Source organism: Leptonotus elevatus, chromosome 3 (assembly GCF_054856555.1).
Source record: "Leptonotus elevatus isolate MCC_2025b chromosome 3, RoL_Lele_1.0, whole genome shotgun sequence".
NCBI lineage: Eukaryota > Metazoa > Chordata > Actinopteri > Syngnathiformes > Syngnathidae > Leptonotus > Leptonotus elevatus.
The window spans coordinates 20,137,836-20,162,001 of NC_141241.1; the positions used below are offsets into that span (position 1 = coordinate 20,137,836).

Sequence of the window (24,166 nt, forward strand, 5' to 3'; positions counted from 1 at the left end):
CTAACCCTAAGTAAAACCTTTTGTTGAATATTCCCATAAAAAATTGATGTTTAAAAATTGATTTGACTGCATATCGAATCGATTCGAGAATTGCGTGCTGTAATATTGCGATATATTGCAGAATCGATTTTTTATTTCCATTTATATATATATTTTTTTTTATTTATATTTTTTATATCCGTTTTTATTTTCACTTTTAGTCATTTGTTTATTTGTTTATTTAGAATTTTGGTAGTTTTGATCCTCCATATGCACTGACCAAGGCTGATAAGTTGGTCTTTTTTTGGGGGGTGGGGGGGGGGGTGTTTTTACATCGGCAAGGAGTGCAGTGTTACCTGCCAAGAAACAAGTAGCATACTAGTGAACATGAACATGAACATGAACTTAAAGATGGATTTCAAGAACATTGAATAAATGGTCAAACAGTCATTTGAACAGAATATTGGATAGCTTTGCAGTACAGTAGTATTACTAGTAAGACAATCCAGTGCACTAGTAGAAACACTAGGGCACATTAGTCGAGTACTGTGCGTAACTGGAAATTTATTTTCCACTGCTAGTTCCACTTTTGGCCTAGAAGTACATGTTTAAAACTTTCTTCAAAACTAAAGAAAGTTTAACACTATTAGGCTCAACTCGTACTGATTTAAGTGAGGATAAAGAGTGTGCTAGAGCAGGTCCATGGACGTTAAGATTAAGAAGTATATCAAGGATATCAAATAAATGCTTTCCATACAACCCCCCACAGATGCTTTTTCAAATAGATCTCGTAAAAAAATGTGCATTCACCATGTATTGAACAGGTGTTGGCAATACATTGATCAGTGTCAAGACAATGCAGGAAACAAGCAAAGTGTTTGCTGAATCATTATTGCTGACTGTGTTACCTCATTCAATTCAGCTCTGCACACGATTGGTTGACAGTTTGCCATTTATTCAGTTCAAAACCTATTCATGTCATTGCTCAGCGAGGAAGTCATTTTTACAAGCTTTTTGTTGAAGACACCAAATTAGGCCGATCATTTGACCTATTGGCCGTATATCCCATTTGAACCGGCACAATGGAGGAAGAGACGTGACATCGATGTCTTTTATGTGTAAAAGAAGTGCATCGAAACCACATGGGGCCCTCCCCTGTCACTAAATGAACATTTGTAATCCATTACAAGAATAAGGAATCATCTAAACAAAGACTGCTGCAGCTGATTATTTGATTTGGAAAGAGTGCCGCTTTCGAGGAACACGAGAAGCTTGTAACATGACACCAGCATGAAGCCGTAATCCCACCAACCAGCAGAGAGAAGGGAGAGAAATGTGATGCTTTGAAAAGCTTCCCTACGCACAGATGATTTGGGTTTACATTTTAAATCGCCGCAAAGACCTATGCGCTACTTTGGCCTATGCGACCATGAAATGAGAATTCTTCACAAATAGGCTATTCTATCCTGAAGGGCTATTGCTGTTTCTCGAGTGTAGATTGTTGTAAAATTACATTCCCTGGGAGGTTATCTGACAGATCATAAATGTGTAAAAATTGAAGACTTATTTCAAATGAGAGTCACTGTCCACTTATATCGATTATAAGAGGCAAGAGCTGATTTAACTTTTGGATTGATTGGGACTTGGGCACACTCGATAAACAGTTGGGTCAAAAGTAACCCGATTATGGATCAAAAATCGACCAATCCACTTTATGGGTCAATTTAACCCAACTTTCTGGGTTGTTTTACACAAAATGACCCAATTTGTTTGACCCAAGTAAAGGATCTGACCAATATTTATGAGTTGTTTTACACTAAAAGACCCATTTCTTGACTCAAAGTTGGGTCAAATTGACCCAAGTAGAGGATCGGTCTATTTTTAACCCATAGTTGGTTTGCTGTTTTTGAGTGCATGATGTAATGGTCACAACCACTTAGCTTTAGTTGGTCCAGGCGGTGTGATGGTCATAAAGGGTCAAACAGAGGAGATCACCAAGGTCCCTTCAGAGTTAGACCATCACTAACAAACAACTTGAAATCATTTCTTGAACGAAGCATGAGCCTGCTTGTAATCACTCCAAACTGTTCACCATCCTCCATCTTGATTAATGCCCTAAATCTCAGTAAACAATCAATCAAAAATCTAAACAATGGTTGACTTTAATTCTGTTTATTGATTGCTATTTTACATAATGTCGTCATGAAACTATTCTGACAAAATGAGTAGAAAGTACAGGTGTCTGTTTTTAAATAGGGAATGTAAGTTAAAAGTCATCAGAAAATGAATTACCCAGTTACAGAAACCTAACAATCGGCTTGAATACACACCAACCAAGTATTTGTACTTTCAATAAAGATAATTCCGAAATGCTTTGTTCACATTGTGGCATTCAATTGCACAAATACGCAGATCAATCAAGTAAAAGCAGCAGTTGTAATTCTTGTTTATACATTCAGAAATGAGTCCATATTTTCTTCAACACTGTTCATTAAATCTTTATAATATGCATACAATGTAGGCCATATCTGAAAGATAGAAGCTTTGCACAGTATACACAATTGGTTACATTCAGATAGCTGATGGATGGATTGTAGATGGATAGAAAACTGCAGTATGGATGGATGAGCACAAAATTGGCACACCCCTTAGATTTGAGTAAATATGTCATTATTGTATATCATTATATGGAACAGACATGAAGAAATGACAATTTGCTACGATGTAAATTACGTAAAAATGTAAATATATTGTAAATTTGCTGTCGCCTCAAAATAACTGAACATACAGGCAGTACTGTCTATATTCCTGGCAACAAATGTGAGTATACCCCAAAGTGAAAATGTCTAAATTGGGCCCAATTAGCCATTTTCCCTCCCTGGTGTCATGTCATGTGACTCAGTTAAAAGATGGATGGGTAGATAGATAGATAGATAGATAGATAGATAGATAGATAGATAGATAGATAGATAGATAGACAGATAGATAGATAGATAGATAGATAGATAGATAGATAGATAGATAGATAGATGGATGGATGGATGGATGGATAATGATGGATGATGAAGAGAGAGAGAGAGAGAGAGAGAGAGAGAGCGAGAGAGAGAGAGAGAGAGAGAGAGAGAGAGAGAGAGAGAGAGAGAGAGAGAGAGAGAGAGAGAGAGAGAGAGAGAGAGAGAGAGAGAGAGAGATTTGCATAAAGCGGGAAGTATAATAAAATAGTGCTTTAGATGATATGTATTCTTGGCTCTTTATAGCTTTAAAAAATATATATTTATATATTTATTTATTTACTGGGATAGTGTGACCTCCTGTCCAGGCCAGTGCCTGCTTATATTTCATTACATCCTGATTCTCTGACATGTAGTGTGTGGGATGGGGGGAAGGGTAGGAAGAGGAAGTGTGTGTGGTAGTGTGTGGTTGCGTGCGCGCGTGTTTATGCGTGTACGTGTGTGTGCGTGTAGTTGTGTGTGTCTGTGTGTGTGTGAGTGTGGTTGGGGGAGGTGGGGGTGAAGAATGCTTGGTATGTACGGACGGCACCAACACGAAAGGCGGCAAGTGTTCCGCACAACGATAAAGTAAACCCTAACAAATACTTTATCTTGCTTTTTAAATCACCCCGAGGAATGTATCTACCATCGCGCGACAATACACGCTGTTAAACGTCAAATGTAGGTATTTTACGGGAAGGCAACACAGTCGAATTGACGCCAAACACCCCCCAAATGCGAGGGATGGTTTGGTCCGTAGTAGGTGGGACTGGCGAGCGGTCTGCACCAGGACGTCGTAGATCAATGAACCGAACCGGAGGCTCGCTCGATACGCTGGTGTACAACAAACTGAGCTAACTGGATAAATGTGTCACTACCAAAGCAAAAGAGAGAGTACACATGCTTTATTCAACTAAACCAACCCGATCAGTATGCCGTTGTTTTAACTAGACGGTTTATTTTCGAGCCTTACACACCGCTTCCGACCTTTTCATTGGATCTGCGATTTTAATTTTTTTTCAATTTTTATTTTTAGAGGGGGGAGATCTTGTCAGGAAATCGAATTTCTCCAACCTCCAGGATGATCTTTGCTAACACAGGCAACCCACTGAAAGCTGCCACTCGCAAGCAGGTAGGCCATTGTGTTTTGCTTTCTACTTTTGCTGTCACTTTTCAAATAAACCCGAGCCTGAAATGACATTGGGAAGCCCTTCCGCTGTGTGTTTGGTTTGCAATAGTCCAAGTAAACAGCCTTCAATCGCAAAGGATGAATAACAACAGAGGCGACTTGTCAGGATGGGGATGAAACCATCTGCGAGAGGCTTTAATTGTGTCCATATAACCTTGTTTGGCCAGCCACTCTGCTAAACATGCACCATGGTTACTGTAGTCCTCTTTTTTTCTGGCTTCATACATTCTGACTGAATTCAGGGGGGTGCTCTTGGCAGTGTGCACCCTTCATTTCGACCTCTCAGGTGAACATAAAGGGGGGGAATCGGAAGGCCTCTTGGCTTCCAGTCACGCCTTCTGATTGAGATGGAAGATTGATGCAGGGTGCAGGAGTTTTTATGGCCTCTCGTGGTTGAAATATGAGCACAGCCGAGCCGATGGAGTGAATTATTCCAGCACATTGATATCCACCTTCAAGTATCCATTTGTGAATCCATCAAATGATAGTCAATTGATTCAGTCAAGGTGAGTCAGTGTGGGATTTTTTTCCGTACCCTCTTCTGCTTGTGTCTCATTGTAGCCGCTCTCTTTGATGCTCCCAAAAAATAGTGTAGTAGTACAGTAATGTAATTGCATGCCAACATAAAAAAGGGCCTTTACTTGAAGGATGAACAGATGTTCCTGCCGCAACTCAACATTCTGTAAAAGTATCCTTCATGAACATTAAACCATCACATGACTGGGTAAGAATATCTCTGTGTTTGGGCTTGGCATGACTGTGGTGATATCCATAGCTGTGGGTCTTGAAGTGGATTGTCCTTTGGTTACGGACAGATGGCACAATGCTGCCATGCTTTTGTGTTTGAACTGATCTGGGAAGGCTTTGGGCTGGCTGGGAGCTATTTTAAAGGATGAGTAAAGGGAAGGAAATGCTTGGGAGGACAGTTATGTGCTGCTTTGTCTCATGAGAATGAAAGAAAAAAAAATAATTCAGGATTTTTTGTTTTTGTTTTGGGAGAGAACCGCTGTCTTATTTGCGGGCAAATATCTATTTGTGCTCAGGCCAAATTTGTGTCTGGAGCAGGGGTGGCAAAATTTAGTCCTCTTCCACTATCCAGCCTGTTTTCCATGTTTCTTTCCACTAACACACCTGATTCACGATCAGGATCGTTATCAGGCTTCTGCTCATCTTGCTGATGAGCTGATCATTAGATTCAGCTGCGCTGAAGGAGGGAGACATGGAAAACATGCTGGATAATGGCTCTCGAGGACCAAAATTGGCCACCCCTGGTCGAGAGTAAAAACATTGCTCTGATGCCATCTTGTGGCATCTTGGTGCCAAGCAACTATGTTGGTATGAGGGTAAGAACTTCATTTAGCCAAGTCACTTTCTTGTTGGTTTACAAAAAGTGCTTTGCCGCCATCTTGTGGGATTTGTAGGCAGGTGTCAATTACGAGCAGATATTTGCTATTCGTAGCAGGTTCACACTAACTTTATCGTCACCCTCATCATAATATTTCTGTACAAAGCTAATTGATTTGACAACTAGAAGTCAATTAAAATAGTCCGTTCAACTGTTTAAAAAAAGGGGGGTTTCGTAACAGAAAATACTTGTAACAGCTCAAAGTTATTCAAAGTGAAGATGATATGCAATTTTGGTACAGATTTTTTTAGCAAGGAAACTGAAGTCAACACACCTGATTTGGTCTAGTTGACTGAATTGTTGCACAGTGTGTGTAGTTATGCAACCAGTTTTCATGAGAGGCTGACCACTGGCAACTAGTTTGAATTGCAAGTAAACGGTTTTACATCATGGCGTGAACATGGAATGGCCAATCCAAAAATGCCATGTTATATCCACATGATCTTTCACAACAAAATTGACCTTTTGTTTCATGTACACTGTACCAGTTTAGTATAGATATTGTGTGTTACAATAATACCTAAATATATCTATAATTTCAGTTTGTATTTGTGGCAGAAAAGTGAACCACAAAGAGTCTTGCATTGTTGTTGAGCCAAAGTGGACTTCATGGGAGACAACCACGAAGGACATCTCTTTTGAAACAAAATCATTAAAAAAAAAATGCCAAGCTGCATGTTGAGAAGCCACAAAGCTTCTAAGATGGACAGATGAGTCAAAACTGGAACTTTTTGGGAATGGGATTGGGAAGGCACGTCATCTCTCTGATCACAGATGCAAAAATGAAGCATACCAAGAAAACAACACTGTCCATACGGTGAAACATGGATGAGGCTCTGTTTTGTTCACGTGTCCTGCTTTGCTTCATCTGGCACAAGGTTGTCTTGAATGTGTGCAGGATACAATGTAATTGATCTCCAGACTATCAAGGTATTCTAGAGAGAAATGTGGTGCCCAGCGTCTGAAAGGTTGGCCTGAGTCGCAGTTCTTGGAACAGGATAATGACCCAAAACACAGCTAAAAACACCTTTCAGTTTCGCCGCTCTGAGTGCAATGGCCCTATAGTGATGCGGCAGGCCAGGCCTTGAGTTTGAAACCTGTGCATTACAAGAACATTGCTGTGTTCAGAATCGTTCACTCATTGCCTGCTCCAAAGACAGTATATAACTGTTTTTGTATAGCAGACTATAATTCATTCATCACATCAGTGAAATCAAATTCAATTTTGGAAAACATCTCGCGCATGGTTAAAGCACATCATTTTTGTCAAATAATTATAGCGTGCCTGATCAAAGTCGGCTGATGGCACTTCTGTAATATACAGTACAGTATATTGAGCACATAAATTATAATAACATTATAATGGTTTCAGCTGTGCGCATTTGACAAAATTGATACAAACAAAGCACTTTAGTTTGAGTCCGTCTGTGTTGTGATGTGCTGCTCTATTTGTATTAAAGAGATTTTCACGCCACAACCCATGAATATATCTTGTGGCCAAAATCAAACAATACCCCGGAAAACGAAGGGGAAAATCATTCTCTGTCTGATGGGATGTATTTAAGCTCTTAATCATTGTTGACTTTTTTCCCCCACAATGCAATATGGAATATGTTGAGGGCACTACTGACAGGCGCTAACTCTTGCTCATGGCACATTTGAACAGCACTACATACTGTACTACATAGTGGATATGTAACCCAGTCCATGTTTTTATAGCAACTTAAATGTTGAACTACATTGGTATTTAAAACCGCACTGTTCTCCAGCCCACAAGAAAATGCCCAAAAGTTAGCGAGACTCTGAAGCCCTGTTAAGAATGATGAAAAACATGAGGCATTAATGTGGAATGCGTGCACAATTTGAACCTTCTCTCTGTATTTTCCAATGTTTTTTATCCATTACAGAAGAGAGTTCCTTGTGATAACAGTTGACCATAATATAAATTTGATTATGGCGCTCCCGTAACCTCTCGATAACAGTGGCCCTCCTTGTGTGCAGTCGTACCCCATGACTCCGTCCAGTCCCAGCAGCAGCAGCAACAGCAGCAGCACGGGCCTGGAGCAGCTCAGCAAGACCAACCTGTACATCCGAGGCCTCCCACCCGCCACCACCGACCTGGACCTGGTCAAACTCTGCCACCAGTGAGTGCAAGAATGTATACTTGGTGTGGGGTGGGATTTTGTCTATTTTTTTACCGTATTTAAGCCTGGCTAAATTTTCTCACAGTTGGTTTACCACATATACCAGTACGTTCTCTCCTGGCCTGTCACATTCTGATGGGGGTCCCCCACATTTCTGACGTTCTGTCAAGGCTTTCTACACAGGAAATGTGGACACCGAGCAGCTCTGGAGTACGTTTTTATTGAGGACCAAAAATTCCAAAATAAAAAAGTAAAAGTGAAAATAAAAAATAAAATTCCAAAATTTAATATAAAAAAAATAAAAATAAATAAATACAAATTATAGACACACACATATATATAATAAAAGTAAACATAAAAAAAACTGATTCAAATAATACAAATAAATATAAAAATAAATGTGGAAATAAATATAAATATATAAATATAATTAAATGTTAATCAATAAATATAAAAAACGCACTCCTCTCATATTTATTTATTTATTTCATGCTACAGACGCTGTCAGCATTAAATGCGTCATGAAATGTTATTCAAATGAGAGGGCGGTCCTAAGGGTGTCTTGGGTTGAACTATTCGCCTGGTTGATCGACAAAAGTTGGGCCACTATACAAATTGTGAATAAAAACTGAATGCAATTATGTGGAAGTGCCAAATTTCAATATTTTGTTCAGAATAGAACAAAGATGACAGGTCAAAAGTTTAAACTGAGAAAATTTCTAATTTTATGGGAAAACTATGTTGATTTAAAATTTTATGGTGTCAACAAATGTCAAAAAATTTGGGACAAGGCCATTTTCACCACTGTGAGGCATCCCGTCTTCTTCTTACAACAGTCTGCAAACGTCTGGGGATCGAGGAGACAAGTTTCTCAAGTTTACAAATAGGAATGCTGTCCCATTCTTATCTAACACGCGTCTCTCTAACTGTTCAACTGTTTTGGGCTTTCTTTGTTGCACCTTCCCCTTTATGATGCGCCAAATGTGCTCTAGAAGGGAAAGAAGCGGCCTGCAGGCTGGCCATTTCAATACCCGCATCCTTTTCCTACGCAGCCATGATGTTGTAATTGGTGCTGCATGTGGTCTGGCGTTATCGTGTTGAGAAATGCAAGATCCTCTCTGAAAGTGATGATGCCTGGATGGGAGCATATGTTGTTCTCCAATCGGAATATACCTTTCTGCATTGACGATGCCTTTCTAGATGTGGAAGCTGCCCATGCCACACGCACTGATGCAACCCTATACCATCACAGATGCAGGCTTATAAACTGAGTGCTGATAACAACTTGGGTTGTCCTTGTCCTCTTTAGTCAGTATGATATAGCGCCCCAGTTTTCCACAAAGAACTTCCAATCGTGATTCGTCTGACCACAATACAGGTTTCCACTTTGCCACACTCTATTTTAAATGACCCCTGGCCCAGAGAAACGCCTGCGCTTCTTGGTCTGCTTTAGAAATGGCTTCTTCTTTGTACTGTAGAGTTTCATCTGGCAACGGTGGCTGGCACGGTGGATTGTGTTCACCCACAATGTTTTCTGGAAGTATTGCTGAGGCCTTTCTGTGATTTCCCTTACAGTAAGCATTCCTGTTTGCGGTGCCCGAAGATCATGGGCATCCAGTATGACTTTTCGGCCTTGACCCTTACACACATAGATTGTTCCAGATTCTTTGAATCTTTGGATGATGTTATGCACTGTAGATGATGATTACTTCAACCTTTTTGCAATTTTTCGCTGGTAAACACCTTTCTGATATTTGTCCACTATCTTTCTGCGCAACATTGGAGAAATTGGTGATTCTCTACCCATCTTTGCTTTTGAGAGACACTGCCACTCCGAGAAGCTCTTTTTATACTCCAATCAAGTTTCCAATGGACCTCATTAGTGGTAACTGGTCTTCCAGCTGTTATTTTTTAGTGAAATTGACTGTTCCAGCCTGTTATTGCTACCTGTCCCAACATTTTTTAGATTTGTTGGCACCATGAAATTTACAATCAACATATTTTTCCCTTAAAATTATACATTTTCTCAGCTCAACTTTTGACCTGTCATCTTTGTTCTATTCTGAACAAAATATTGAAATTTGGCACTTCCACATGATTGCATTCAGTTTTATTCACAATTTGTATAGTGTCCCAACTTTTTGGGAATTGGGTTTGTATGTCGGACTCTGCCTGTTCCACAGCAAGGGAGAATTCACACACACGAAAGAAACAATGAACCTTGTTGTTTACAGGAACTTGTGTGAAGTTGTCGAGCAACTCAAACCGCAAGTTGTGGTGACAGTGGGCAAGATAGTCAGTCGTCCATTGCTGGAGCTCTCCATGCAAGCCAGCGAGACATCCTTGTTCTCTGACCTGCTTATCCTACCATTGAAAGACAAGTTTGCAACACAAGACACACATAGGACTGCCCCCTCATTTGAATAAAATGTCATGATGTAATTCATGTTGACAGGGTCAGCAACATGAAATAAATTCGATAGCAGAGCGTTTTTATTTATTGATTGACATTTATATATAAATTTTTGTCTTTATTTCCACATTTATTTGTATATTTATTTTTTGGATCTTGTTGTTTTTAATTTCTTTTTTTATTTAGTCATTTATTTATATATTTTTTGTTGTTTTTATTTCCATTTTTATATTTATTTTTTGGTGTTTAATTTTTTGAATGATATTTTTTATATCCATTTTTATTTTCACATTTATTTATTTATTTATTTATTTTTTAATTTTGGCATTTTTTTGGTCCTCCATCTTAGTCAAATGAAGATTCCGGGCCAGGCTTACCTCCAGAGTCGACATCAGTGCCTTTGGCACATTTTACCGCTCAAAAATTGTTTGATTATATTAATTATCTGTCAACAACTAATTCACTGATCCATTGCTTGTACCAAAACACGCAAACAAGCCCGTTATTCACATACACACTGCACGGTGCTTTCGCTCATGTTTTACCTTAGCAGCTGACTGAGTTTATAAATGTCACCGGGCATCCACGGTAATCACATTAGCCCATCTCAGCCATTGCGTTGTCTCAAACTAAATAAAGTATTGATATCTAAAGTAGCACAGTATCTACAGAACACTTGGCCCTATGGACCACCATCCATGTGGTTAGTGGGGTAGATGCCATAATTAGCTGAGTTTTGTCTCCTCTCGTTCCCCACAAGCATATGGAGCGAGGCATTCATCCATGTAACCAGCAGCAGCTGTTTGTGTCCTTTTCGCTTGTTTTGTTCATGCTCCCAATGTTGTTTGCCAGCACAAAGCAGAAATGAAAGCGCTTTTTCTTAGCAACAAGGTCTGAATGGTGATGTCAGCTCACCATTCAGTCCTCTTTGCATGCGTGTGTCAACAAGCAGCATGCAATTTGTTTCACATTTCAGGTTAAGGTTTGTGATCAAGCAAAGCCTGAACGATGTAGAATCATTACATTCACTTTATTTCTCGCTAATTAGTGTTCAATTGGTTTACTGTGTTGTGGAAATAAAAGGTCGGGTCTTTGGAAAACATTTCTGCCTAGTGATACAAAGGATTTTATTTTGGTATTGATTTTACACAAGGTTTAAGTGATTTATTTACAACATCATCTGCACGCTGTGTGTGCAGGTATGGCAAGATTCAGTCGGCAAAGGCGATCCTGGACAAGACAACCAATAAATGTAAAGGTCAGTAAAAGTTCATTACCTTGCCATTCATTTCTTCAACAGTTGACTTGTAGTTTTTTACATCTCAGATTTAGCTGTTTTTGTGCCCAGGCTAAAGCCGTGTCGAATATAAAACCTTAATGACAAGGATCTATGTTAAAGTGAGTTGAAGAGTTTCATGTGGTGCTTGTTTGCCACCATCTCAGACAATTATAAACCTTTAGGGAAGCTGTCAATTTCTCCTACACAAACTGTGCTGTACAGTATTGGAGCTTTGTCACGCTGCATCAATTACACAATTCAGTTGAATGTCCTCTTATTGTAGCACTGGTGCACACTTTGCATTGCTAGAGACTCTCTGTACTATGTGCATTTGTGTATATGTCCTGAATGTATATTTTGTTATGTTATCTTGTTACTAGAGTGACTCCTACCGTAGACAAACTCCTTGATTATTTTGACCTCCTATATTACCTCTTCTTATGAGTGACACGACCAATGAGTTTTTGTAGAATATGGGGTCATCGTTCGGCTGTTTTCAAGTTACGAGCCGTAAATTGGGTCAATTAGAGGAGCCAACAGTTCAAAGCTAACATTGTGAAGCAGCATTTAACTGTTATGCTGCACACAAACGTAATAAGCTGCCAAAAGAAGTGAAATGATCCCCACTATATGCTTTTAAATCACGATAAAAGATGATACCCCCCCTTCCCCCCCGCACTTTTGATATAGGTCTTTTAAATAATTTTGAAATAAATTTCACGGTATGTTCTTTTAGTATTGTTAGAAAACGGTGTATTGTTTTCGCTGTGCTTTTGAACGTCTTTAACGTTGTTTTAAATGCTTTTAAATGTTGTCACTGTACATTATTTTTAATAATTTTGTTAGGCTACTTTTTGTTTCTTTGCTTTTGAATGTCTTAACTGTTTTATTTGTGAAGCATATTGAGTTGCCTTGTGTATAAAATGTGCTGTACAGTATACATAAAGCTGCCTTGTGTAAATGGTGGCAGTGGACAATTATTCAAAATAGATGAAAAGATATCAACACAAAGCAAAGACATCTGTACTTTGCGTATTCACCCAAACTTTAGCTTACAAAGTCCGCTAGCCCAATGCTAGCGTGCAATGCAAAATGCCATAGACGGGTTAACGAAGCTAGCATCAATGTTGCGGTTTTTATGAGCCATTATTAACAGATTAGTCAGCCAAATAGTTAAACATATATATAATGATGCTTACAACAACAAATGTATTATGAATTACAGACTGAACATTTAAACATTTTATAATAATTTGTCGTTTAGTATTGAACTTAACAATCAACGCAGATAACAAAAAAAACGTTTTGTTTGAATGCCGTTGGTCGGCCAGACCGTTACTTGGTCAAGCCCTGCTAACAATACTTACCGGTGTATATATTCTTTAAACTTTACTATAATTGACTATTAGTGCATCTTACATATTCAATTATTTGTGAAACTCCATCCGTCCATTTTCTGTCCCGCCTACCCTCACAAGGGACACGGGCATACTGGAGCCCATCCCAGCTGACTTTAGGTGAGTGGTGGGGTACAACATAAACTGGACGCCAGGACACATGGAAAAAAACAACTACACTGACATTCATACCTACGTACAATTTAGAACGTCGCAAATTGCACACAGGTATTAATCTTCTGTAATATACAGCCCCCACACTTCAGAAAAAGCCCAATGTCAATGGGAATTGAATCATGAAATCATGATGCATAATCTGTTTGAACTACTTTTGACAGTAAATCATAAATCACAATTTGGTAAATTTTATATATTTTTAACTAATCAAAACTATTGGCCAGTCCATGCGTGCGTGTTCATTTGACAAATTATTCACCAATCTACTGTAAAGTGTTGAAAATGGTTTACTCTAGATGATGCAATGGTTGAACAAACACTTTTTTGGGAGTCCCCTGAAAAGTGACTATTTTAGAGGTACGAGAATTCGGCCCCACGCCAGTGTTATGATTCTCCTTGTCATTTATTGGCTGTTGATGTAAACACAGCACTTCTCTGCCAACTACAGGTTACGGGTTTGTGGACTTTGACAGCCCAGCGGCTGCTTTGAAGGCCGTGCACGCTCTGAAAACCAGCGGCATTCAAGCCCAGATGGCCAAGGTGAGGAGTTTGTGTGTGTGTGTGCGCGTGTGTGCATTCATGTTGCGTTGCATTGCCACAAGGTTGTCCGCACTTCCTCTTTGAATATGTGTGGTGTGCACTACTGAATGACATGAGACTGGTCACATGACCTCAGCTGACAAGCTGTTCTTCCCGTGACCTCATTTACTTTCACTGTATAACCAGATGTCATGTCTCCCTCTGCCAAGTAACCTGTCAGTTATGTCGCATACCAGACCCCCAGCTTGCACACAGCCACACACCACGCTTGTGCGACAGCTTCACAAAAATGTCACACGAACTCCTAAATGTTGCGAATATAAATGCAATATTCAGTTTTCATCTTATTCAATCTCCTTGAATGTTTTACTTCCTCTCATATTCCTTTATTTGTTCTAATCTTGTCAATATCATTTCATCACAAGTAGATAAACAGCTGTTTGTAAAATGACAAGAAAGGCTTAATTAACTGTACTATTACTATTGCGAGAGATTCACGGGCTCATGCATAGAAGCGTTGTCGCATCTGCATGGTAGCAGGAAAGCTGCATAATTCACTCTGTGAGTCATCCACTGTTCTCTTTCGGTCTTATAAGTACTTTTCTCACCATTTCTTTATGCCACTTCCGCAGCCCAGACTGTGTTGATATGCTTGAATCCGCAGATAAGAGTTAATTAGCGAAAGGTTGTTCTCTAAAGACCTGGATGTAGCGGAGCTGATGGGAACAAACAGTGCAGTTTGTGCGTCGCTGTAGCTGGGATACGCAGCCCTCCTGATGTTTCTCAGGGAGGCCGACGAGGCGCCGAGCTGCTGCAGTGCAGATGGATGTGTCTTTCAGTTTATGGTCACGTGAGGCGCTTATTACAGTGTTTCACCAGATGTTTCATGTTTAAGCATACTGTCAAAAGATGTATTGACATCGGGAGGGAATACCTTCCAGTTCCACGTGGGATAGGTACAAATTGGTGACCATATATTTTTAATGGCAAATGTATAGCGCTTTTCCAGCTATTTTGTTGTATCTTCAGGAGCAACTGGGGGTTCAGTTTATTGCTCAAGGACACTTTAACATGGTCACAAGGGCCCAGGATCGAACCCTCAACCTCTGGGTTGGGAGATGACCACTGAGTCATGCCACTCCCTTGTACCCCTTTAACATGCTTTAAACGTTGTCACTCCTATTTTAATTTGACACATTAAACAAAAGAGAATTAAATATTTTATATTTAAACACCAAAAATGTTCAAAAAAATTCCAACTGCGAAACATTTGCTTGCCTAATGCTAACATACAATGTGAAACGCCTTAGATGGGCTAATGGAAATTAGCTCGCTTTTACCCCTCTCACATGCTTTAAACTTTGCCACTTCTGTTTTAATTTATTTGACACATTAAACAAAAGACAATTCAATATTTTATATTTAAACACCAAAAAACTATGAAACATTTGCTAGCCTCATGTTAACATAGAATGTGAAACGCCTTTGGCTAATGGAAATTAGCATTGATGTTACTGTAATTCTAAACTTTCAAACAACTGCTACGTTACATACAAATATAGCATAACATACAAGATAATTTTACATTACATTATATTTAAACACCAAACTAGTCAACTAAACTATTTAATAAACCATTTAATTGTATCTACTGAAAATAAACTAGCTAATACTACAAAACTACTATAACAACAACAAATATCATAGATGGGTCAACAGAAATTAGCTTACCTTTAAATTAGCTTATATATTGCGGTAATTATAAACCTTCAAACAACCGTGGCGCAACAACACAAACAATACTGACACAGGTATTTACTGTATTTTTTTTTTTTTTTACTATTACTGTTGGGTGCTTTCTTTGCTGCTCTTTTCCAATTAATTATTCTGCACGTCTTCCAGTAGAGCTCACTGCCGCCTGGCATGTTGTGGCACAATATGGAACTGCACTAAATGCATGCAACACTAAATTCAGATTTACCCGTATTCTGTTAAACCCATAAAACGCACACGCACACACACAAAGTTGTGACAGCACAGCACAGCACAATTATCATTGTTATTTTGTTTTTTTTATGTGTCAGATATAGCACAATGCTGTTTAAGAATATTACGGACGACGATCCTCTGTACTAAAATGTTGACCAAGTTTCCTTTTCTCTGTCTTCTTGTTTCTAAGCAGCAACAGGAACAAGACCCCACAAATCTTTATATTTCCAACCTGCCTCTGTCTGTGGATGAAAAAGAGTTGGAGAACATGCTGCAGCCTTTCGGCCAAGTCGTTTCCACACGCATCCTCCGTGACTATGGTGGCAACAGCCGGGGTGTGGGCTTTGCCAGGTCAGTCAGAAGAGCCAATGAAATAGTAAAGTTCAAACATTGCGTTGTGCTTGCTACTATGTTTGCAAAATTTGATGGCTGGATGTTGGATGGATGTCAATCTCGTCTGCCCAGATACTTGGTTTAGCCGAACGGTTTTCAATTTCTCCCTCACAATTCCAAAGTTATCGCCCTCAATGATTTCAACATTTTCCCATCCACCGATTGCTTAGTCAGAGCAAAACTTGTAACAGCTCATTTTGAATAGGAAAACATGATTATAGCAATTTGCATACATTAATACGTTTAATAATCACCATCTCTGTTGTGTGTGATGGTTTTTTTATTACGGTAAACGTTTTTGTCATGCTATTTGATAAATGCTTATTCTGAACGACTCCAGATGATCACAATTGTGTGCTGTTATATTGCGTTTTTCCTGTAACATTGATGGATTCAGTAATTGCGACGTGATAGTGGCGGTATTAGAGGTGGATTAAGTCGTGTAAGTCCCTACTGAAGGCTATGGAGCCAAATTCACCGCCCACATTGCTAAAAAATAAATAAATAATAATTTGATGTGAATTTGACGATGACGATAACGCTGTAATGTAATTTAAAATTTTGTGCTACCACAATGTACGAGTGTTAGTGTCTGTTTTTCATTGTTGTCGCGCCCTCTCCTCTCCCACCAGGATGGACACCACCGAGCAGTGCAATGCCGTGATCTCACACTTCAACGGGAAATTTATCAAGATCGCCTCCGGAGCGCTGGGTATGAAAGCCGTTCCCCTTTGTGGAGGCGGTGATGAAAATGGCTGTTCTTAACCATATTCCTCTCCTTTTCCCTCAGCTCCCTCTCAGCCCTTGTTGTGCAAGTTTGCAGACAGTCAAAGGAAGAAACACGCTCACGGTGGATTTGTTCCCAATGGACAGACAGGCGATCTGAGACTAGTATGCATCAGCTTTTATGTTATCTGTAAACAAAATGAACAGAATGAATAGATTTAACTTGCTAATAGATTAGACCAGGTATGGGTAACTGAAATGTTGAAGAGGATCACAATTATTTTTTTTATGGGTGGGCCACATACGACCACACACTTCCTAACCACATGTATGACAAAAATGGCATTTTAATATGGGCAAAATCCAATTATGTTCCAGCACGTGAATAGCGATAACCCTGATATTCCATAATGTGAATTTCCTCTTTGTAGGGTGCAATGACTCTGACCTATGATCCCTCCTCAGCAGCTATGCAGAATGGGTAAGTCACATGCACCATATGTCATATGTTAGCAGTTTTTCCATCCAAGAGCTTTATTTTGAGATGTCTCTCCTACCCAGGTACTATCCATCTCCATATCCATTGACCAACAGGATAATGACCGTGCAGCCGGCTATGTCCCCCTACATGTCTCCTCTGTCTGCTTACCAGGTATCGCCAACTCAGAGGACATAATATAATTGAGTTAATCCTCACTCTTCTTCTTGTTGCATTTAAGATGAGGGCAGTTCTACAAGTTATTTGTTTCCGAGAACTCTTGCCACCACGTTGGTCGAGCATTATACTTATTGCACTGAATTTTATATTTGGCTCCTTCTCCCGGGCACAGCTCATGAAATCTCCCAAATTATGTAGTCAAAAGGACCATTTTCTCCAAGGACACGTTGCGCTTAATCATACTCAACTTCCCTTGGGAGTCTGTTTTTACAGCAACTCGCTGTCAAAACTGATGGTGGCTTGACTCCAAAGAAAATGTTGACCATGCCATACCCGTGTCTTTCAATGGCAACTGTGCTGTGTCTTTGCTACTTGTCCCTCCTTTGCGCTTTTAGCATTGTATTAGCATTTACTTGTTTTAGTCATAATTTTTAACATAAATTAAAAATTGCAATTTGTAAAGTGCTGTTGTTTAGTGGATTTAACTTGGTTGCAACATTGTTAAACAATGAATCCTTATGTATTACTGGGGATCGTTCCAGACCCACACACACGATAGTTTAGAATTAGGGCTGGGCGATATGGCCCAAAAACTTAAATCTCAATTTTTTTCAGTCATTCAGGACGATTACGATTTTACTTCATTTTAATCTAATAAACCCAACAAATGTTTATTTAAATGGGAGACTATCCTCAAACATAACTTTGAGAGAACCAAAAGATAACCCACTCGCACAGCTTCAAATTATTTTTATTGAATTTTATTAAAGAACTGTCACATCAAAGGAGAATTAAACATCGTATATTTAAACATCCAAATGTTCAACCAATCTATTTCATGTCATCATATTGAGGTCTACTAGCTTAATGCTAACATATACTGTGAAACACCATAGATGGGCTAATTGAAATGAGTATTGCTGTCATTATTATTAACCTTCAAACACCTGCTACTTTTACGCACGAGGCAGGAATTTATACAAAATACATTCTTTTTACTCTGTGGGAATAATAACAATTACTGGAGTTCATTTGCAGACTCTCTTTGCTTCTTTTTGTTGTTATTGTCTTTTTCCATTACACTGCACGTCTTCTAGTAGATCTCACTGCTTCCCGATTTAGCGGGGCGTGAACGATACACCGCAATATAGCAAGGTTTACTGTATTTGGATAGGATTAGGATACATGGGTAGAAATAACAAAATGAAAGTACACATGCTCAACTTAGCTTTCCTCGCTGCTGTGCTCAGCACGCAGCTGTATTTTGCTCACTTACTGTATCTTCAGAAATTCATTTTCTTGCTACCCTCCTCTCACTTGAACAAAACACTTTCACAAAAGAATACTTATTGGGGTATACACTCACTACTGTCGAGAATGTCAGGGCTAATAATTAGCTTACTGTATATCCAGTAATAACTCATAAGTATTAGGTGCAAGAAAAGTAATAGCTTACCTGTGCTGAATGAGACGCATGTTTTGCTCTTCAAATTGATATTTAACATATGATCAATGGTGCTTTTGGGGGGGGATTGCACACTATTGAGTTTGAGCAAATTCTTGTCCGTCAGCATACACGTAATAAATGTTTGTGATAGACAGTAGCATTCATGTTAATCTGTACTTGTCTCCGCTCTGCGTCTGACTGTTCCTGTCCTGTTTTTCCCCAAAGGTTCAGAGTCACTCCTGGGTGGCACATCAGCCGTATATCATGCAGCACCCGGTAAGACAACATGCATTTACCAACTGTGTGAGTGTGCAGGAAATGGGTGTGTGCCTCAGCCACAGCTACAAGACACTAACTCATTACTTTAATTCAGCCTGTTCTGCTGACACGGTTAAAACAGCAACTTCCCCTAAATACAGCAGGACTTGGAAGGCTTTTTAATATTTATGCCGTATGCTTGTTAGCCAGCTGAAGGTCCATCTACTAGTCTGTCTTACTAGTTGTGTTTTTTCCACTACTGTATTGACTGCAAACTACAAGGACACTACTAGTTACTAGTGAGACAAAACTGTGCCTATTTGACAAGTGCTAGATGTTAACTAGAATAATTATATACGACACTTGTAGGTACGAGTAGCACGCTTGTTATCAAGTGCAGTTTTGCTTCACTAGTCCTACTACCATAGTATTTTAATAATGTTTTACGACCAGTCAATACAGTGTACTAGTAGTTAATCATACTAGTACTAGTTACAAAATTCCTCATAGTTACGTTGATCAAAGAACGCACAACATTCATTTATTTACATGTTCCAAGTGTGCATGTGCATGTGTGTAGTGTGCGAGTGAGAGAGAAATGGAACAAGTAGGAAGACTGTGAAGCCCTCCAGCAGCCTTCCCTCACTCTGGATCCAGCAGGAAATGCCTGAAGCAGCAACCGTCTTGTGACTCTTTGCCTCGTCCAACAGATGGTTTGCAATGGAGCAAGTGTCTCTGCAGATTCGCCCCTCCCCCGTCACTTTACTGGGAAATGTGCAATTCCCTAAAGGCCACGCTATGGAAAGCTGTTGGAGCATTTATTCCATATCCTTGATATGTAAATCACTATTAGTGTCAAGTTTTGGCCTACTAGTATGCAAACAGTAGTAGTAGTAGGGTATAAATTGAAGCTTTTTGAAAGTCCTTTGAGCATTAATTTGACATTCTTGATATCCAGCTAAAGGTCCATGATGTACTGGTACGCTCTTTTTCAATTCAGTGCACCAGTAGAATGACTAAAACTTACTAGTAAACTACTAGAGATACTACTAGTACTAGTTCTGATGTTATAAAATTTTGCTTAGCATCTAGCACTTCAGTGGCAGCACTAGTAGTGTGAAAATGTCGTGTGCAATGTTGTCTCGTTAGCGACGTAGGCTAGTTGTCATACAAGGGATAAGTAAGACCGTTGGCCAACACGTGCTAATTTGTCTTACTCTTGAAGAAAAGAACTGTACTAGTACATTAAGCTGGATATCAAGGATATGGAATACATGCTCAAATGTCTTTCTTGACAACAGGTTTAGCTGAATAAGCCCCATTGTACTCGATACTGTACATGCTCTTTTTAACAGAAGCCGCCTGCTGCCATTGTTGCATGTTCTATTCACCTTCTTTTTTTTTTTTTTACATGAGTCGATTTCATTGGAGGAACTCTGTCATGTGATCTGTGGTGAAAGCCAGCTGCTTTCTGTCCTTTGCAGGCCCCAGTGATGTCTCCCTCTGTGGATCCAACCATGTCACTGCACCCCTCGACTATGATTACTCAGCAAATGGGTCAGCTGTCCCTAGGAAACACTGGAGCAGTGAGTTGAATTCTGGACAGTGGTGGCAAACGTAGTCACACTCACATTTGTTTGTAAATATTGTGACTTTAAAGTACGTCTTCAGAGAAATACATAATCGAGTAGAGTACTGATACAAATTCTGCATTAACAGAGTATTTGTACTTTGCTACTTCCTGCCACTGATTCTCGAGTATTCTTCATGACTTCCTGCATGACTGACAAGTTCAAGATCTAACAGTGTTTCTTTTGTTTCACAGTATATCGCGGCCAACCCCGGGGTCCAAGGTGCTTACATGCCGCAGTATCCTCCTCTGCCGGCAGCACCGGTAGGTTCACTTTACATTTATGGCATTCTGCAGATTATCCGAGCTAAACCATCAGCTTCTACCTGAACACATTCGTGTTTTTTTATCAATCACTCAATGGCTTACCATTTAGCTAAAAGAACAAACTAAGGCATTGGAAACCGCTCTCCATATGATCCGTAATAATAATACACTGAATCACCGTTCATTTGAATGCTAAATGCTGTTTTAAAAGTTTACATTGAAAATTACATGTAAAACAAAAGCAGTTTCACCATAGTATATTCGTACTATAGTACCAAAATGTTCAAACAAATCATATAAAAGTGATTTAATCTACAGTAAATAATGTCTGCTACCTTCATGCTAACAAATAATGTGAAACGCCACATGACTTTTGGACTTCTCTGTATACTGTAAAAAAAAAACGACAACAAAAAACATGAAAATGAAATAAATACCCCACATTGTCCATTTGCTTTTCAGGAAAGCGCCACACAAGTGGATTCTTCCAACAACTCGTCCCCTTACAGTCAACTCAGCAAGTAACCACAGGTACTCATTCTGACTCATGTTTTCCAGTATTTAATGTTCATTTTTTTGTCACCTGACACTGAGGCATACTAAGAACCAATACAAAAGCTATATAAAACGTGCTACTTATCATTGTTGTTACAAATACAATATTATTTACATGGGATAGGGACTAAGCACTGCCACAATTAGCAAAAACCCATGAATAATTGCCTGTAGATGCCACAAGATGGCGTCAAACATTTTCTATGAGACATTCTATTAGACAAGGCGATGGGCTTGATTGAATGAAGCGTTTCCTCTCATTTAATGAGCACCTACGATGCCATAAAGTGGCATCAAAAAATACTGCTTCGGCCTGAGCACAAAAACAAGAAAAAGGTGAGGTAAAAAAAAAAAATCTGCCTTTTGGGAATGGTTTTGAAGAAATTATCTGCTGTTCATTGGTGTGGCCGCTTTAGAGTGTGTTGTGAAATTTTCAGTAGTTAGGCGAGATGTATGAAACAGTCTGGAAAACAATTTGTCATTTGGGTTTCTTTATATTTGAAGCTTCAAATATACACAAGCCTAACAGAGAAGTCTACAAGATAGTGGTCTGTGAGAGAGTGTGCCGCATGGGAAGATTCTTTATGCTGCCTGGTTAGGGGTTTTGGGGAAGAGAAAGGGAGGATCAGCTAGACAGGAAAGCAAGCACTCTGTCCCGAGCAGGCTTATCAGTCAAGATCACTTCGATATTGCTTCATGTACAAGAAGTGAAAAGTCCATTGTTAAATAAAATGCAGGAGTCCTCAATACAATATAAACGTATGCTAATACATGTTAAATAATTATTTTCCATAACTAGTGCCTTGTTGTTGGCTGGGAGTGCACGCACGTCATGTAGAGAAAGGCAGAATAGCAAAGAGAAGGAAAAAATATTATTTTTAAGTCAAACTTGATTCCAGTGTGTGGACCGGGGCTTTGGGCTGGCATGTCTGTTTTAGAGCGCCTCACTGTCAGCCATGAGTGTGCGCACATCATGGAGAGAAGGTGGAAGAATGATGTCAATAAAATTTGAAATGTCTGAAGTGACAGCCTGCATATATATATATATATATATATATATATATATATATATTAGTGCTGTCAAGTTAACCAATTTTTTTTTTTTGCATTAATCATAAATAAACGCAGATTAATCGCACGATTAATTTTGACCATAGATTATCCTTAAGCGTGACAGCGGCTGGCTATGTTAAGGTAGCACATGTTGTGTTTGAGCAATAACATAATTACATGCATTAAAGTAAAGCATTTAATAAAAAAAATTAAAAAAATATATATACACTCACCCCTGCGTTCGCTGTTTAATTCAAACAGAATTCTATTTCGGCCATATTCTTTTGGCTTTAATTTTATTTCAGCCGAATGCCGAAAATAGCCATTTTCGCCCAAAAATTTTCAGTGGCCGAATATTCCACAATATGCATCACTAGTGTGTGCGTGTATGTATGTATGTATGTATATGCAGTATGTGTATGTATGTATGTATATGCAGTATGTATGTATGTATGTATGTATGTATATGCAGTATATATATATGTGTGTGTGTATGTATGTGTATATATATATATATATATATATATATATATATATATATATAAAAAATTCTCTCTGTTGTAAATAATAAAGCATTATAAAATTGTCTTTATTGTTATAAATGGTAAAAATAAAAGTTATTTTATATATATATATATATATTTTTTTTTTATATATTTTTTTTATATTTTATTTTTTATATTTAAAACAAATTAATCTGCAGATTTATCGGTCATATGAATTTTAGCCTGCCAATTGAAATTTGCCTAAAAAAATACAAATCTATATCGGTTGGGCTCTGCGTAGGCATAAGAAAGATGTTTGATGAAGTAGCATCCATTTTTCCAAGTTATAGAGACTGTATTTGACTAGTTGACAGTGGAAGAGGGCGTTGCTTCAGCGCATTCAGCCGACACCGCCGCAGGATTTGAGAGTGGAGAAAATGGCTTGATTTTTACAATCCTGAAGCCTCATTTTACATGTACGACAATTTGTTTTTAATCTTTCAAATGATAATGATACCTTTCCTTTGAATTGCCTTCAATTTCCAGTTATTTTCCATAATTTCCCATACAAAGTTTCGAATTTGCTCAATTTCCAAACTTCCCCAGTTTAACTTCTAATAAAAAATTGAGTGCAACCTTACTTCAGATCTGTCACCTGCTTCTTTATGTTATTTGTGTTTTTAGGCTCAGCGATCACTCAGCGAGCCAGAGGGTTGGTGGAAGTGGGCTGATGACATCACCAAACGAGCAGCCCTCTCTGATTGGACCAGACACAAACTTTTTTGCACAGCCCTTATGCTTGTGTTGGAAAACGAGGACAGTGAAAATGCACTCAAGCAGTTGGCTAATCACAAAAAAAAAAGATTTATTTTGATAAAAAACAACAACATGCTCTTCAAGATTTTCTCTTTTTTCAAGAAGGATTCTCAAATTCCAGAGGACACCACCCCAACCCACCCCCACCCCATTATCCACAGTATATGATTTTACATGCATGAGATTGCGATGTTTTCCCCCTCTTTAGGTTTTTATGACTTTATAGTTACTTCCCCCATTGCAAAACCTTGTTTGCACTGACTTTTAAAGTTAAAAAAAAAAGTGTTGGATTTCACAATTGTCACAGAATCACGTGCTTGAAAGAAGTGACCATGTCATGAATTTATTCTCGGAAAAGGTGCCTTCCTTCCCACCA

General features: G+C 38.9%; 1 protein-coding gene across 1 annotated transcript; it reads left to right on the top strand.

Moving 5' to 3' along the window:
- Window positions 1-3,741: 3,741 nt before the first annotated feature.
- Window positions 3,742-23,945, top strand: rbms1a (RNA binding motif, single stranded interacting protein 1a). Its single transcript, XM_086071689.1, has 14 exons — window positions 3,742-4,101; window positions 7,565-7,707; window positions 11,320-11,378; window positions 13,422-13,513; window positions 15,696-15,853; window positions 16,528-16,607; window positions 16,686-16,786; window positions 17,053-17,102; window positions 17,183-17,273; window positions 18,952-19,002; window positions 20,469-20,570; window positions 20,810-20,878; window positions 21,344-21,412; window positions 23,659-23,945. Exons 1-13 carry the CDS (start codon window positions 4,051-4,053, stop codon window positions 21,404-21,406), a joined length of 1,110 nt encoding a protein of 369 aa, XP_085927815.1. The 5' UTR covers window positions 3,742-4,050; the 3' UTR covers window positions 21,407-21,412; window positions 23,659-23,945.
- The last annotated feature ends 221 nt before the right edge of the window (window positions 23,946-24,166 follow it).

Bases quoted from the DNA above. Each gene is read 5' to 3' on its own strand.
- rbms1a (XM_086071689.1), top strand. From the start codon at position 4,051: ATGATCTTTGCTAACACAGGCAACCCACTGAAAGCTGCCACTCGCAAG. The intron at 17,274-18,951 runs GTATCGCCAACT...TTTTCCCCAAAG, and splicing joins CTCCTCTGTCTGCTTACCAG to GTTCAGAGTCACTCCTGGGT. The intron at 20,879-21,343 runs GTAGGTTCACTT...TTTGCTTTTCAG, and splicing joins CTCCTCTGCCGGCAGCACCG to GAAAGCGCCACACAAGTGGA.